The following is a 14,069-nucleotide window of genomic DNA, read 5'->3' on the forward strand; positions in this document are numbered from 1 at the left end:
TCAGAGATTGAATAAAGCCATGGGGAAGGTGTGTTTTATCCCTCAGAAGAATTGAACAAAAAGTCAATGTGTGGAATTTCTATTTTTGGATGCTCTTGTTGCATGCTCTTAGTAACAATAAATTGGTGATAGAGAAGACAGACACCATATCACACCCTCCAGCTATCCCTGTTTCCCTATTGAAACATTCATTACTTTATATTGTTTTCACATTGCCAGGCACTGCTAGTTATTGTTTTAAATTGCTAGCACAGAGCTTGTAAATTACAAGATATTTCTCCCAGACCAAGGCCTCAGTTCTGCTCCCCTTGTGATATTCAGTGGGATTCCTTGTGCTTCTAATGTATAACTCACTGGAACAGTGAAAGAACTCGACTCTTAAATTATTATCCATTGCCAACTTCCAGTATACTATATACATAAAATCTACATTAAACAAACATCACTAAGTGTATTGAATTATGAAAAAATTTAAACAGGGGTAGTGCCTAAGAACACATCACTTTATAGTTAGGAATAAAAACCATGAAAGAAGAAAAAAAAATCTGTATTAAAAAAAGGACTGAACTAAAATCCTGTACCTCTCACCTTGATCTGTGTTACCAAGCTGGAAAGACAAAATTATAGAAGCATAATTATTCTCCTAAAAACGAAGACTATATTTCTGTCTTTCACAGAACTTTCTGTTTGGGTAGAAATCACATAATATAGGAGACTTCTCAAAATTATGGTATGTTGCAGATATAAAATCTTTTCTGAAATTTCAACTGGTAGTAACTTCTGGTAGTAACTTCTCATTGAAATCTTTATTATTTGTGGAAAGACAATATAGTATAACTTTATGCATTTTTTCACCAGCCCCTGAAGATGTGCAGTCACCCACAGCAATATCCTTTCCCACATTCCTGCTGATGAGTTGGAGTCCACCCAAAACACCAAATGGTATTATTACACAATATACTTTATATATGAATGGGATACCAATTTACTCTGGAAATGGAACTAAGTATATTGTAAAAGGTGAGTTCTCTGCTAGGTAGCATGTCAGATGGGTATCTCATGGTTGCAATGAACAATTGTATGATTGACCCCTTCTTATTTCAGAGGAAAGAAAACTAATTCTAAAATTGGCTGGATGCACTTTAAACCCTGATGGGTTTAATTTTTTAAAGCATCTTACTCTTTGTTGGGAGTCATAGAAATTAACATCACCATGGATGGTGTAGCTAAATTTTGTACCTCTTTCACAGGATCTGACTCATCTTTTTAATGGTTTTATAACATTTTGATCTCATACCATCCAGCTCTCAAAGCAAATAAACTGCCAACTGTTGAAGAAATTATATGCAGGTTTAATAGTTTTTTTTACTGCCTTCCTTAAATATTCTTAATTAGAGAGATAACACATTGCTTACCTGAATAGCCTCTAATTCATTTATTAAAAATATAAACAAATAATCTCATTTCTTACTATAATAGTTGTGTCATGTGCCAATAGCCAAATTATATCAATACTCTTAAACTGTTATACTGAAGTTAAGTGCCCATTACTTGGCAATACAGTGAAGCATGGTAATCTGGCTCTCTATTTTAATGTAATTGGTGTAATTTAATGAATTATCCAAATTATTTGTTCAGACATTATGCAAACAACAACAAAAAAATAATTAAAAAAAACAAAACAAAATAACTAAAACCACAACAACAACAACAAAGCAAACAGGCAAAAATCTAACAACCAAAAAAACCAAAAAGAAAATATGGAGCTAGAAGTGCCATGCCACAGCATAAGCACTATTGTGGACCCATCAGAATTTGTATATCTTGGTAGGTACAAGAGAAAATAAAGCATTTCTTATTGGACAACTTGGGGGGAAAAGGGTACCAAGGCCCTACTTTCTTTTTAATGTAAAGCCTTAAAATTCAAAGCCAGTTCTGCATCTTGAGTCAGTATAAAACATATTTAAAAATTCATATAGTTCAAATTTCTTTGCCTTGCACAGGCCATAAGGTACTGGTGTGGTGGGTCAGTTTTGACACTGAAAAATGAATCCAGTTAGAGAACCTCCTGAAGGCTGTTGATGATCACTATAATAAATAGTGCACACTTTAAGTCAAACTTTTTCATTCTGTATTCAAAGGTAATGGATTTTTCGTAACCATAGTAACCTTAGTGTATTTCTGGATAAATACATGAGGTATATACATTCTGGTTTTATTTTTGAATATAAACTACCACATTATGTATTACTAATAATATGAAAAATAGGATATAGGTTAGCATAATGACAGTTCAAACTAGTGTGCATTTTTCTTTTGCAAAAAATAAATATTTATCAAAAGTGTAGATTCAATTAATTTCTCCCTCATCTCCCCAGTTTTCTGCTATTCTTGCAGTGCCATTTATCTTTTTTTGCAAGATTTCCATTAATCTCTCATTGCCATATCGTAGCACTGTTCTTAAAATTTTTGAAGTGCAAATAGTTGTGTTTCCAATCTTACTAAAATCATTACTGAAATTTCATGATAGGCCCATCATTTAACCAAAATGTTCATCTGCAACCTGGTTATAAATGGGCAAATGATGTAAAACATTTGAGAAAGTGTTCATCATAATGTTGGTTGGTTGGTGTAGATTCATGTCTGCTTGCAGTCTGAATTATAGCCAAAACAAATGCTTATTGATAAAAATTATAGTCAAGTAAGTTTTGCAATTCTTCTTTGAAAATATAGAAAAGCATAAGGCTTCTACCCTTAAATCTTGAGTGATATGTCAGAATAGATTCAGCTGAAGTAGTCAGAAATCTCATCTGATTCATAAGTTTCCTAGAGAAGCTCTTGTTGCTTTTATGTAGAAATTATTTATTTATATTTTACTAGAAATTTTTATATTATTGATCCTATTGAGAATGTCATGACTTTGATTTCAATTAACCTAAGACATGAATCTAAAGAAAGCAGAAAGTCCTAACTTATTCAAAAGAGAAGGCTGGATCAGACCGTGTTACCATAAGCTGTACACGACAAGACCCACTCTTCTCTAGGTGGTGTGGAGATCAGTCTGCTTACTTTGGACCCATTTTTTTGCAGCTGCCAGTACTTCCCTCTGCCTGAGGGAGAAGTGGCAATGTGATCCAGCAGGTTGGGATTTGGGTCACTAGAAATCCCAGTCCTTGGGAATCGAGTTTATTCAAGATCTTGCTTAGATTTGCATATATTTTTAATTTGACCTTAATTTGCTTCCTTTCATAGGCCAAGATTTTCCACTTTGTAGGCTAGATTTAAAAGAGGTATAACATGATTTCTTTTTTATTTCCCCATGGGCTACAGTTTTGGTAGTTGGAGCTTTTGGTTTTACAGTAGTGTGTTTTACACATCTTGGCTTTTTCCATATAATTATCCTTTTGTTTCCAGCATTTATGCTAGCCCTGTTGGTGACTGATTGCCACAACATAATATACTATTGACACTAAACAGAGAGGCAAAGTTCATTGTCTCTGACATCTGCTTCCTATTTACTCACCAAAATTATTTTCCTCATTTAGGAACTATATGACTTAGTTCCTGGCCAGTAGTCTATACCAGAAAGTCGTAGATTCTTTCTGTGTTTTTGAAGTGCTGTGTCTATTGAAATGTGATGGCTTTCTAAACCTTTCTTTTTTAGATGACATAAATTCTGTTTAAAAATTAGTACTTTACTGACTTACATTTCAGACCATGGAAATTGCAATCAGTTTAGGCTAGTCAATCCATAACTTGAGGAGGGATGTGTTTTCTCAACACCATAATGGCAAATATATTGTTAGATTAATTTCTGATCTTGACAGTTGTTGAGGGCTTGAAATACTCATTGATTTTCATGGAAATTCAAGTGTTTGTTTCCTCTAGGGGTTGAGCTGTAATTAAAAAGGAAACCCTTTAAAAGCACATATGGCAAATGTACACTTTACCACATTGAAAAAGGACACCCATTAGGCATCCATCATCCATTAGTGCCTTTAAATATTTCCCCCATATTGACAAATTTGGTTTCTGTGTTGTGAGTAATAAAACACTGAAATGAGCCAGCCCCTCTACCGCAACACCTGTATTAATTGTCTGCTTGTGATTTTTCTGCCTCCTACCTTTATGCATTTGCTTTATGTGGCGTATGTTCTACTTGCTCATGCAATCTGGTTTGTATTTCATATCCTATATTCCAGTGAAAGCCTAATCTCTCCAAGGGATGAGCCCAGAGGAAATAGCCCCAGAGCCCAGGTTGAACTTCAGCTGTGTGAATCCATGCCCCTGTATTTTTGCTTTCAGTTGCTCTGTGTGTGAGTGCAGAAGCTCCTGTAACCAAGACCATCATCTGCAGCTCAGGAGAGTAGTTGCAATAGGGTTCTGTTCCCCAGACTTTCAGACCTTACTGTTCTGTAGATGACTAGCAGCTGTGAGGAGCTGGAGAAGCTTGTACAGTTATCTTCAGAGCTCTTAACATATTGATCTTAAAAAGGCTTTTGATTTTAGTAGAAGTTGAGCTGATTTTCCCTGGCAACAGGAAAATATTCTTCTCATTCAAATACTCACAGACAAACCCGAAGTTTCTACTTTGAAACATGGAAAATTCTTAATGTAATTATTCTAAAGATATTTTTAAATTTATGCAAGCTATCTCTTCTTGTCTTCTCTTTTGTTTAAATTAGTCTCAAAATTTTTCTACCTGCCTTAGATGAAAGGGGCAACAGGGTTAGTTTTATCCTGAAAAGTACTAGACTGCAGTGGCCTGAGCTGGTGATGCCAGTACCACCAGCAGGAGGGTGATCTAATAAATGCAGAATGTTATAGCATAAGCAGAGGTGATCACATGTGGCCCAAGTGCCCAGGCTTTTTTTTTTTCTTTTCTTTGTAGGTAGGGAACCTTATTGATGTGAAGAAACTAGAAAAAAGGTTAGAGCAAAATATTTGTGTGATCTTAAAAGCTGAGCATTTGATGGACTGAGAAATGGTGTTCATTGTCTAACATGTTTACAAAGGGAAAATACTTTGTGGATACATTAGAAAACAGAACAACACAAAAAAGTGTGAATCTATTTTTGCTCTAAGCTTGGCATTGAGGATGTATGTCTGCATTTTCTGCAGCACTAGGTACTTGACAATGTTAACAAATAACGTTGATATAATTTTCCTAGCAGAATCTAATGGTTCTCATAATGAATTTTTAAAAGGAAGATATTCTTATTAAGACTCAGCTGTATGAAACTTATTTTTCTCTGCCAACCTGAAAGAAGTGCTTCCAGTTTTTCAGGAAAGAAATCATGTCACCTATGTTACAAGGGCAGACCCTCAACTGAGTTAAACAAGTAGAGAGTTATCCTAAATTGCATGTCCAAGAGTTTATAAAAAAATGTGACAGAGTACTTTGTACCAGGTTTGTGGGCAAAATATTAAGGAGAGCCTTGGAAAAGGTGAGAAAGAGCTGTCTTCACAATTTTTTTTCTAAGAGCATGAACTAAGCTTTAGCTTATTCAAATTGTTCTTTGACCTCAGTATGGAAAGGATGATCCCACAAAACCAGGTTAGAATGGCAGCCTTGTTTTATTGCGAGGAAGAGACAGATGTTTGACATCTGTTCAGTCAGGGCTTTACATATCTGAACTTTAAAAATGGGAGAATCCAAAATTAGTACCTGTATTTTTTATGTTGCTCTAAACCACGGCGATTACAGTGAACATCATGCACAGCCATGTGCAATGATTACATTTTACAGAAAAATTGGCAAAGTTTTTGGTCATTTATACCCCATGAATACTACTGTTTGTTTTAAATGAGAGCTCATGATAATAAAAGCAGAATCCATCATAATATCAGTATTGCACTGATTGCCAAGTGAAACAATTTGAGCAAGATTTGTATGTAGAAGATAATTGCATTAAGATGTATCACTGCAAGAGGCTGAACCACTCAGAAGAAAATCCTTATCTTATTTTTAAGGGGTTGTTTTGGTTACTTTTCACAGTTTTCAACTATAGCCATGTTTAAGAACAACAGTTCCTAACCCTAAGGATTTGCCTTCCTTTGTTTTAGGTCCTACTCAAGGATGACAGGCAGCTTTTGCCTTAAAGGACAAACAATAGAGAGATTCTGTAGTCCTCTGGTATGATTTTATTTCCCATCTTCCAGGTGGTGGTGAAATACTTGAAATAACTACCAAATGTAATCAGTCTGTTTTTTCACTACAGGTTTTTGAAAGAGTTGTTTGCTATCAAATGCAATATTAGTGCTCGATTTATAGCTATTATAACCATGAATGTCACAATTCCTCATTTTTTTTTGTGAAACAGAGACTTCTTTAGCACCATGGTGAGCAATAAAAGTCAGTCGTCACTACTTTGAAGTTAGAATTGGTTATCTGAAACATCTTGTACGTGACCCAATGAGACATGGCCCAGTGTCTCACCCATATTTTTGGGTCTTGTACTACTGTGCCACAGTGCCAGATGGACACCTTACATTTGCTTTAGCAACACATGCAGCTAGTAAGTCATACAGGATGGCTTATGAAGAATGCCTGCTGCTCCAGGCTTTATTCTGGCCCATGCATTTAAGTGAACATCTAGAGGTGCACCTGGCACTAGAGGGCAGGGCACGCCAGCCTTACAGGAGTACCTTCCTCTGAAAGTTCTAGGCCTGTAAGAAGGCACATTTGATACACCTGAAGTGGCAACACTGACATTGCCGGTGACCGGTGCTATTGTAATTAATTCCACAGACCCAGAATGCAGATTCAGCAGGCGCAAAACCAAAGGGCAAATGGGCTGTCTGAGCCTGGCGTTCCAGTATTTCAACTCAGACAGAGAGATCTGGTGCACTCATTGGACTTAATAATACACATCTGGGGAATTTAGAGGGGAGGGGGGCAGGGGAAGGGTAAAAGCATTATGTTTATTTGTAGCAGCTCTGTTGTATCATTTTCTATTGCAATGCATTAGTGCAGTGTTAAATAAAATCTGCTTATTTAAAATCCTTTTAAATAGTGTTTAAATATTTCCTGCTGATACAATCTGCTAAAGTAGTTATCCTTGCTGCAGATTTCAGTTAACCTTGTCGCAGATATTAAGCCTGAAGCTACATAGACTTTTAGGGACCTTGATTATGGAGTAAAACCTAATGGTGTCATTATAAAACCACAGCTGGACAAGCTTCTGGAGTCCTTGTCCTTTGATCAGATTTGGGTAACACAGCAAGCCAGGAGAGAACTCACGCTAACCCTGCTGGAATTGCTGAGCTCTCAGGTTACTTGAGTACCACTTTCTAAAAATTAAAATGCAACACAAATTATAAAATGAGACTGATTGGGACCTTCCAATCTTCTGTATGTACCACAGTGAACTGGAGCAAAATAGCTTCTCCAGAGCTAATAGCTGTAGAACAGGGAGAGTGTTTATTCTATCCTTTCCCTTCTGGCGCATAAGAATTATTTTGGCTATGGGCTCTGTTTTCTAAACAAAGAGAAGAAAAACATTGATTTCCTGGCTTGTCTAAATTCTATGATAAGAAATTAAGCCCCTAAAAATGTAAAACTCCCAGATTATTTTTTTCTGTGATATTACTTCAAAATATTTGTCAGAATTAGGCATCTGTAAGCTTTTTGTTCTGTATTTTCTCCTTCAATATCTAGGTTGGTAAGTAGATTTAAAGATGCTGAAATATCTTCAGAAGACAGTGTCTACTGAGAAGGACACATTTAAATGAAGAGTTCATTGAGTTCAATTTGTAAAATGTGAATTTACAGCCTTACAGCCTTTTTTCTTTTTTTTTTTTTTTTTTTTTTTTTTTTTTTTTTTTTTTTTGATCCATCAGCAGAGCATACTTCTTAATATAATTGCCTTGTAGGTGTTCTGCACTGGCATGTGGATTTGTAGGTTTTCTCCAAGATACCCTCTTTGCAGTTAGATAGCAAATTCTTATTTTGCTACTTTCTGAGATCAAGTTGTAATGTTGTGTGTGTGAACCTCTCTTGGGTAAACTGGCCAAATCTTGTCTGCTTTGCTCTTGGATTTTTCTGAAGGGCTAATCTATTTCTCTGCATTTTGTCTTTAGTCAGTGAGAGCTTCACATTAAGTGTCGTAGTTTCTCTTTGTGAGCTGTTGTCTCATGGTGACCGCTTTTTGTTACAAAATATAATGAGAACTCTTTTAAGATTTGCAAGAGCTAGGATATGGTTTCTTGGCCATGTTGTGCTCATAGCCTGAAGTATTTCTTGTGGGATCTTATTTTTAAAAGTATGCCTGGTAATTATGGTTTGCCTGAAGCTGGTAAAACAAAATGGTGGCTTCTGTTCAGGTTTTAATTTTTCTGATAAAATGGACACATAAGCTTATTGTTTAAAACAAGTTTTCATCCAGTCACAATTTCATTAAGTGCTTTAGAAAACATCAGAAACTGTGCAAGGTGTTGTGTTGAAATTATAAATAATATATTGATCAAGAAAAACATTTCCCCTTTTCTAAAAGATTTTTTTGTTTGTTTGTTTTGCCAGGATCATTCTGAGATACTTGGCAAATGATTTATGCTTAGTTTCAGGTAATGCTGGATTCAGGTAAATAAAGATATGACACCTCTTGCAGAGATGGACTAAGCCCAAACTTGCTGCTTCTACTTGAATCTCTAGATACCCATTTCTAAGGACACATCTCACTTAGCCATAACTTAATAGGCTTGGATAGAGTGGGGCAACCTTCTTGGTATTTCCAGCTGCATAATGAAACTTCTCTCCAAGCTTTCCCTTATGCCCTGGAAAAGATACTCTTAGTTCTCCTTATTAATTTAGGAACATTTGGTCTCCTGAACTGCTAAACAGTTGATGAATATTTAATTTGAAATAGATATTTTATTCCATGCTTCTGCATTACAAAGTGTGTTGGTTTATCAGCTGTGATAATTTAACAGAGCAGTACATGTATTCTTCTTTGGCTAGTGCTAGGCATAGACACTTCTCTCTATACCTGGTATATCCCAACATTCCTTTAACGTTGGAATACTGATAAATTATGACAATGTACAGGCAGGTAACACCACAGCAGAACTTCTAGGTGATTCCCGACTGGGTTTCCCTTTTCCCTTGCTTTTACTAAATCCATTACCATGAGGGTGTTGAGTCATTTACCATTACTGAAATATTCTCAGCAAATTATTTATTGAAAAAAAACCAGAAAGCTGTATGGACACAAATGAATAGAAAGGGAAATCCTTGATGTTTGCATGTGTTTTGGACTTATAATTTCAGTAAGTCTGAGAAACTTCCTTAGAACTTCAATTTCTGAAATACTTCACCAATTAATGTAAGTCCAGACTTTTCTGAGTATTTTCCATCTTGCACAAGTCTTGTCTTGTGTGTGAACAATACAAGACTGTGTGTTATTAGACCATAAAATAGTTAGATGTAAGTTTGATTTCAAAAATATTTGGTGGTTTGTATGATTGGCGTACTTTCCAAAATCTGTTTCTCTATCCTCTTATGTTATGTGGAAACATATGAAAGGAAAGGATCTTGCCCCAAAAAGTATGGGAGGCATTCTAGGATACTTCCTTTCCTGTTATCACTGCCAGCATTCTTAACTTAGGCTTCTACACTGATTGCTTAAATTGTTTACATAAAGCTTAATAGCCTTTTTTAGTCAGAACTGAACTCCATCATGATTTTCACTAGTCTTCCATTCAATATGTCTTTTTATGATGATTTATTTCTGATTGAAGCATTTTACATAGATTGTAGTTGGACTCTGAAAACTTCTGGGGATTTTCCTCTTTCTTTCATTTGCATGGTTTTTATTGTATGAATAGAGTGACACATTAAAGTGATGGGTTATCAGGAAATTAACTAGTGGGAAAAAAAATATTCAAGTGAACATGAAGCTAAACATGTAAACATGTAAGAAGAACATCAGATTAGTCTGCTTTAAGTAAGGTTTAGACTTGTGGTCTTAAGAAGGATAGAAAGGTGGCTGATAAGCATTGTGTTGGCTGCTTTGGACATGCCAGATTCCATGATTACCATGATTACAGAGGTACAGTCTGCATATTTTTTTTTGCAAGTCTGGGTACGTTTATGGCTGCGTAAGGTTGTTCAGAGGTGACCAGAGAATCTGTTTTATTAGGACATTCTGGATCCTCATGTCAGGATCGTTGGCTAGACAGGGGGAGTTCACACAAAGGATGCATAAGTGACATTTTCAATCTCTTCTAGGAGAATTGCTGAAAATCAAGGAAATTATCAATAATGGAAAGTTGCCCATGTTGATGCAGTGTCAATAGCTTCTTTTTGAAAACTGAATTTCATATTAACTTCAACTTTGGAGCTATTTATGATCACTTAATTTTAATAGTGCTAGTAATTTTTGTTCTGATCAAGGAACAAAAATTGAATCCAATTGACAAGAATTTTTAAATATCATGAGTTGGCATGCTAGCCTTTTCATCAGCTCAAGGGTGTTAGATTAAACATTTCAACTAATGTGTTTTGAATGTTTTGAGGTATGACTCTTGGGATTTAATATCATTGTTGCAATGTGACATAACAATTTTTAAGTTGTTAAGTTGTACTGGGAATTAAAATACATCTGCTATTTAAGTCTTTCTCCTATGTTTACAGGCAGAGAAAATTGCAGAGAAATTTCGTCAAGTAAAACTAAAAACAAAGTGAGATACACTGAATAGATAAAAAGATTAATAAATTAGAAATGTTAGCATAATAAAGAGGTACAAGTCTTGGCTTAAATATGAAAAGAAGTTGTGTGGCAGAGATCAAGGCAAAATAAACAAATGGTAAACAGAGCTAGAAAATAATTTAAAATATTTGTATGCAGATAAAAGGAAAAATCCAGGTAGATAAATAATCTAAGTTCAAAACAGCTGAGAGAAAGTACAAGGAAACTTCTTCATCAAAGAGCCATCCTTAGTGATACTTCTTTGGGAGTTACATTAATCAAAATTGTAGTGCCACAGCCAGAGAACCAAAAAACAGTAAAGCAGCTAGACTGAACTAGATCCTTGTTTCTACACCTTATCACCAGCTAACAGAGTTTTTTAAGGTAGAACTGCTGTGGGGAAAACCACAGTTTTGGCAAAATCTGTGGCCTTCATGTGCTATCATAAAAAATGTGGTCACAACAGGTACTTTCAGGCTTCAGCAGAGAAGCTGAGGATGTGAATTGACATAGAGATTAGTTGGCCTCCAGGAGGTCCAACTAGAAGAGCAGTATATCATCTTAACTGTGAATCATAGAATGGCCTCAGTGGGAAGGGACCTTTAAGATCATCTTGTTCCAGCCCTCTGCCATGGACAGGGACACCTTCCACTAGACCAGGATGCTGAGTGGCCCATCCAACCTGGCCTTGAACACTGCCAGGCAGGGAGCAGCCACAGTTTCTCTGGGCAACCTGTTCCCAGTGCCTCAAACACCTTCAGAGTAAAGAACTTCCTCCCAAAAATCGAATCTAAACTGACTCTCCTCTAGTTTGAATCCATTCCCCTTTGTCACTATATGCTCTCTGTCTTTCTTGCGGGCTCCCTTCAGGTACCGGAAGGTCTGAAGGCGATCACCCCAAATCTTTCTCTTTTCAGGTGGAACAATCTCAATTCTCTTAGCCTTTGCTCATAGGTGGAAATGAGGTGCTCCATCCCACTGATCAATTTGGTGGCACTGCTTTGGACCTGCTCCAACAGACAGTGCTAGGGAAGCACAGGGAAGTTTCAGTTGCAAGTCATTTGTTATCTTAGTTGTGTCCCTGAGTTTCACAAGAAAACTCATAAAGATGATACCAATAATGTAACATAATGCAGGCATATATCCAGCAATGACTACTGACATAGTGTCAGTTGCTCTCCTGCAAGAAAGAAATAGTAATTATAAAACCTAAACAACTATCCTGAAAATGAAAAATTAAAATTGTGAAACAACAGGACTAAACAATGTACTACACAGGCAAGACTGGAGCAGGGAGAGGGGTGGCGTGAAATACGAAAACCTCTTAAAGGTTTGCCACTTGTGAATTATGCATCTCACTCTCACTAGTAGGCGTAAATGCATGATTCTAATCTGTTCTTATTACTTATTTATAGCACACAGTAGAATGTAAATTCTATGCCTCCTTTCTGGAGGCTTAACATGCTGGTTAAGGTATGCAGATATTTCAAGGAACCTACATAGACAACTTTCTGGACATAACACCCTGTTGCCAATTAAAAGGCGTAAACTTCAAGCAATAAATTTAGGTAGCTCTCCCCTCCCATTTACAGGAGGAACACAAACACGATGTAAGAAATAAGGTATAGGATCAACAGATAATAAGAAGAGCATTCATCTTGAAATAAACTACTCTGCATTATTATTATTTATGATAGTTACTGTTGTTAATAAAGTACATGTGGGACAGAGGAAAAGCCTGCAACAACCACTGAATTTATGAGACTAGGGACAGATGCAAGCTCTTCCTTTTATATTGCTGGCACTGATCGATTTGTATTTTTCCCTGATGATGGTTTATGCCATTATAACTGTTTTGTGGCTCCTTACTATTGACTTATGGTTGTAAAGCACTTCACAAATGAGAACAAGCTTCTGGACATTATATCCTAATCTGCACATCCCACAGATATGCCATAATACAGAGCAGCTGACTGCACCACCTGTGATCTGTGCACCCACAAACATGATTTATTCTGGTAATCCCAGTTTAATGCATCACATCAGATTGTGGCAGTTATGTTATCTGATGGCATTACTGACACTACATGCCATAACTGGGTAGTACAACATGTCAAGTTGAAAAAAACTTTAGGCTTTTCTTTTTCTTCCCTTTGTTTTTGTGTGTGTTTTGAAAGTTAATATGAAAATAAATGAAACAAAATAAAACTCAAAACCAAAACAAAACCAAAAAAAAAGGAATACAAATAATTTTGCCCAACCACATGTTGACCATATTAATGACTCTGCAGCTTGGGCTGCTTGTTTTACTAAGGAGAGAGAAGAGCAGATAGAAATATAGTGTATTTTATGGTGCTGCTTATTTTGTGGTCAGTGGAAAAACTAGCTCAGCTTTTGTAGTCTTGCAACAGATTTAACTTGCTATAAATTGTCTTGTTTAGGAGCAGTGCTCAGAAGCTGAATCCTCCTGCTATCCTTGTTCCAGCACTCCAGTAATGTTTTGGCAAAATCCTTTACCCTCTGACTATAATTCAAGAATACAGAGCTGTTCTGGTCCTGGGAAGGTGATACTATCTCTTCTACAGAAACTCTTAAATCCCATGATGGCTTTCCTGGATGGTGAGAATTGTTCTCTAATCATCTCACATGCCTGGGTCTATACAAAATGATGAAAAAAGTTACTCATCATGGGTGTAAAATGCAGATATTGCTAAATAAAACTTGCAACCTATAAAACATTGACTTAACCTGTAGTTGATGGCCATTCAAAGAGCCCTTGTTGCAGTTTTATTGTTTAGGTTCCAATTTCTAGTGTTGAGTGTGCTTTCTCAAGCTTCTGCTTCTTTAATGAATTGGCTTTTGTTGATTAAGACTTTTTTTTTCATTAAAATGGTATTTTGTAATTTACTATGCATATTAAATTGTAGTAAGAAAAATATACAAATAAAATTGTCTAAGTTTTTTTCAAAATAATTATTTTGGAAATTTATTTCTTTGATCTCATCCCTCTTCTTCTTTGCTTGGCAGAAAAAAACTTATATAAAATTAAATACAGTGTTAAAGAGTTCTAAGTTGTCTCAGATACAAAAAGTGAAGTACAGAAATCTTGCAGGAATGTTGTACAGATTTACAAATTATAGTGATGCTTACATAAGTAATTTAAAGAATATTATACTGAGACTTAATGTTTCTCTCCTCAAGTTTGATTTACAAAGATAACCTTGAATCATCTTGTCAGCAGTAGTAGATGTGCCACGATTTTAGGTGGGGTGAGTGTCTCTGAAAATTCCACTTTCTGAATTTATTGCAAGTCCTTTTTCCCTCCCTCCCTTCCTCCACCCCCTCCCCCCCTCCCCTTCTATTAATGAAAGGGAATTCAAG

General features: G+C 36.0%; 1 protein-coding gene across 6 annotated transcripts in view; it reads left to right on the forward strand.

Moving 5' to 3' along the window:
* The window catches only part of USH2A (usherin), a 374,152-nt gene that overhangs the window by 163,356 nt on the left and 196,727 nt on the right, over nt 1-14,069 (forward strand). For all 6 annotated transcript variants that reach the window (XM_053974132.1, XM_053974137.1, XM_053974131.1 and 3 more), the window contains one exon: nt 859-1,020. In XM_053974132.1, coding sequence (XP_053830107.1) covers nt 859-1,020 — 162 coding nt within the window. The remainder of the gene's footprint in view (nt 1-858; nt 1,021-14,069) is intronic.

This window comes from Vidua macroura, chromosome 3 (genome assembly GCF_024509145.1).
Source record: "Vidua macroura isolate BioBank_ID:100142 chromosome 3, ASM2450914v1, whole genome shotgun sequence".
NCBI classification, from domain to species: Eukaryota; Metazoa; Chordata; class Aves; order Passeriformes; family Viduidae; genus Vidua; species Vidua macroura.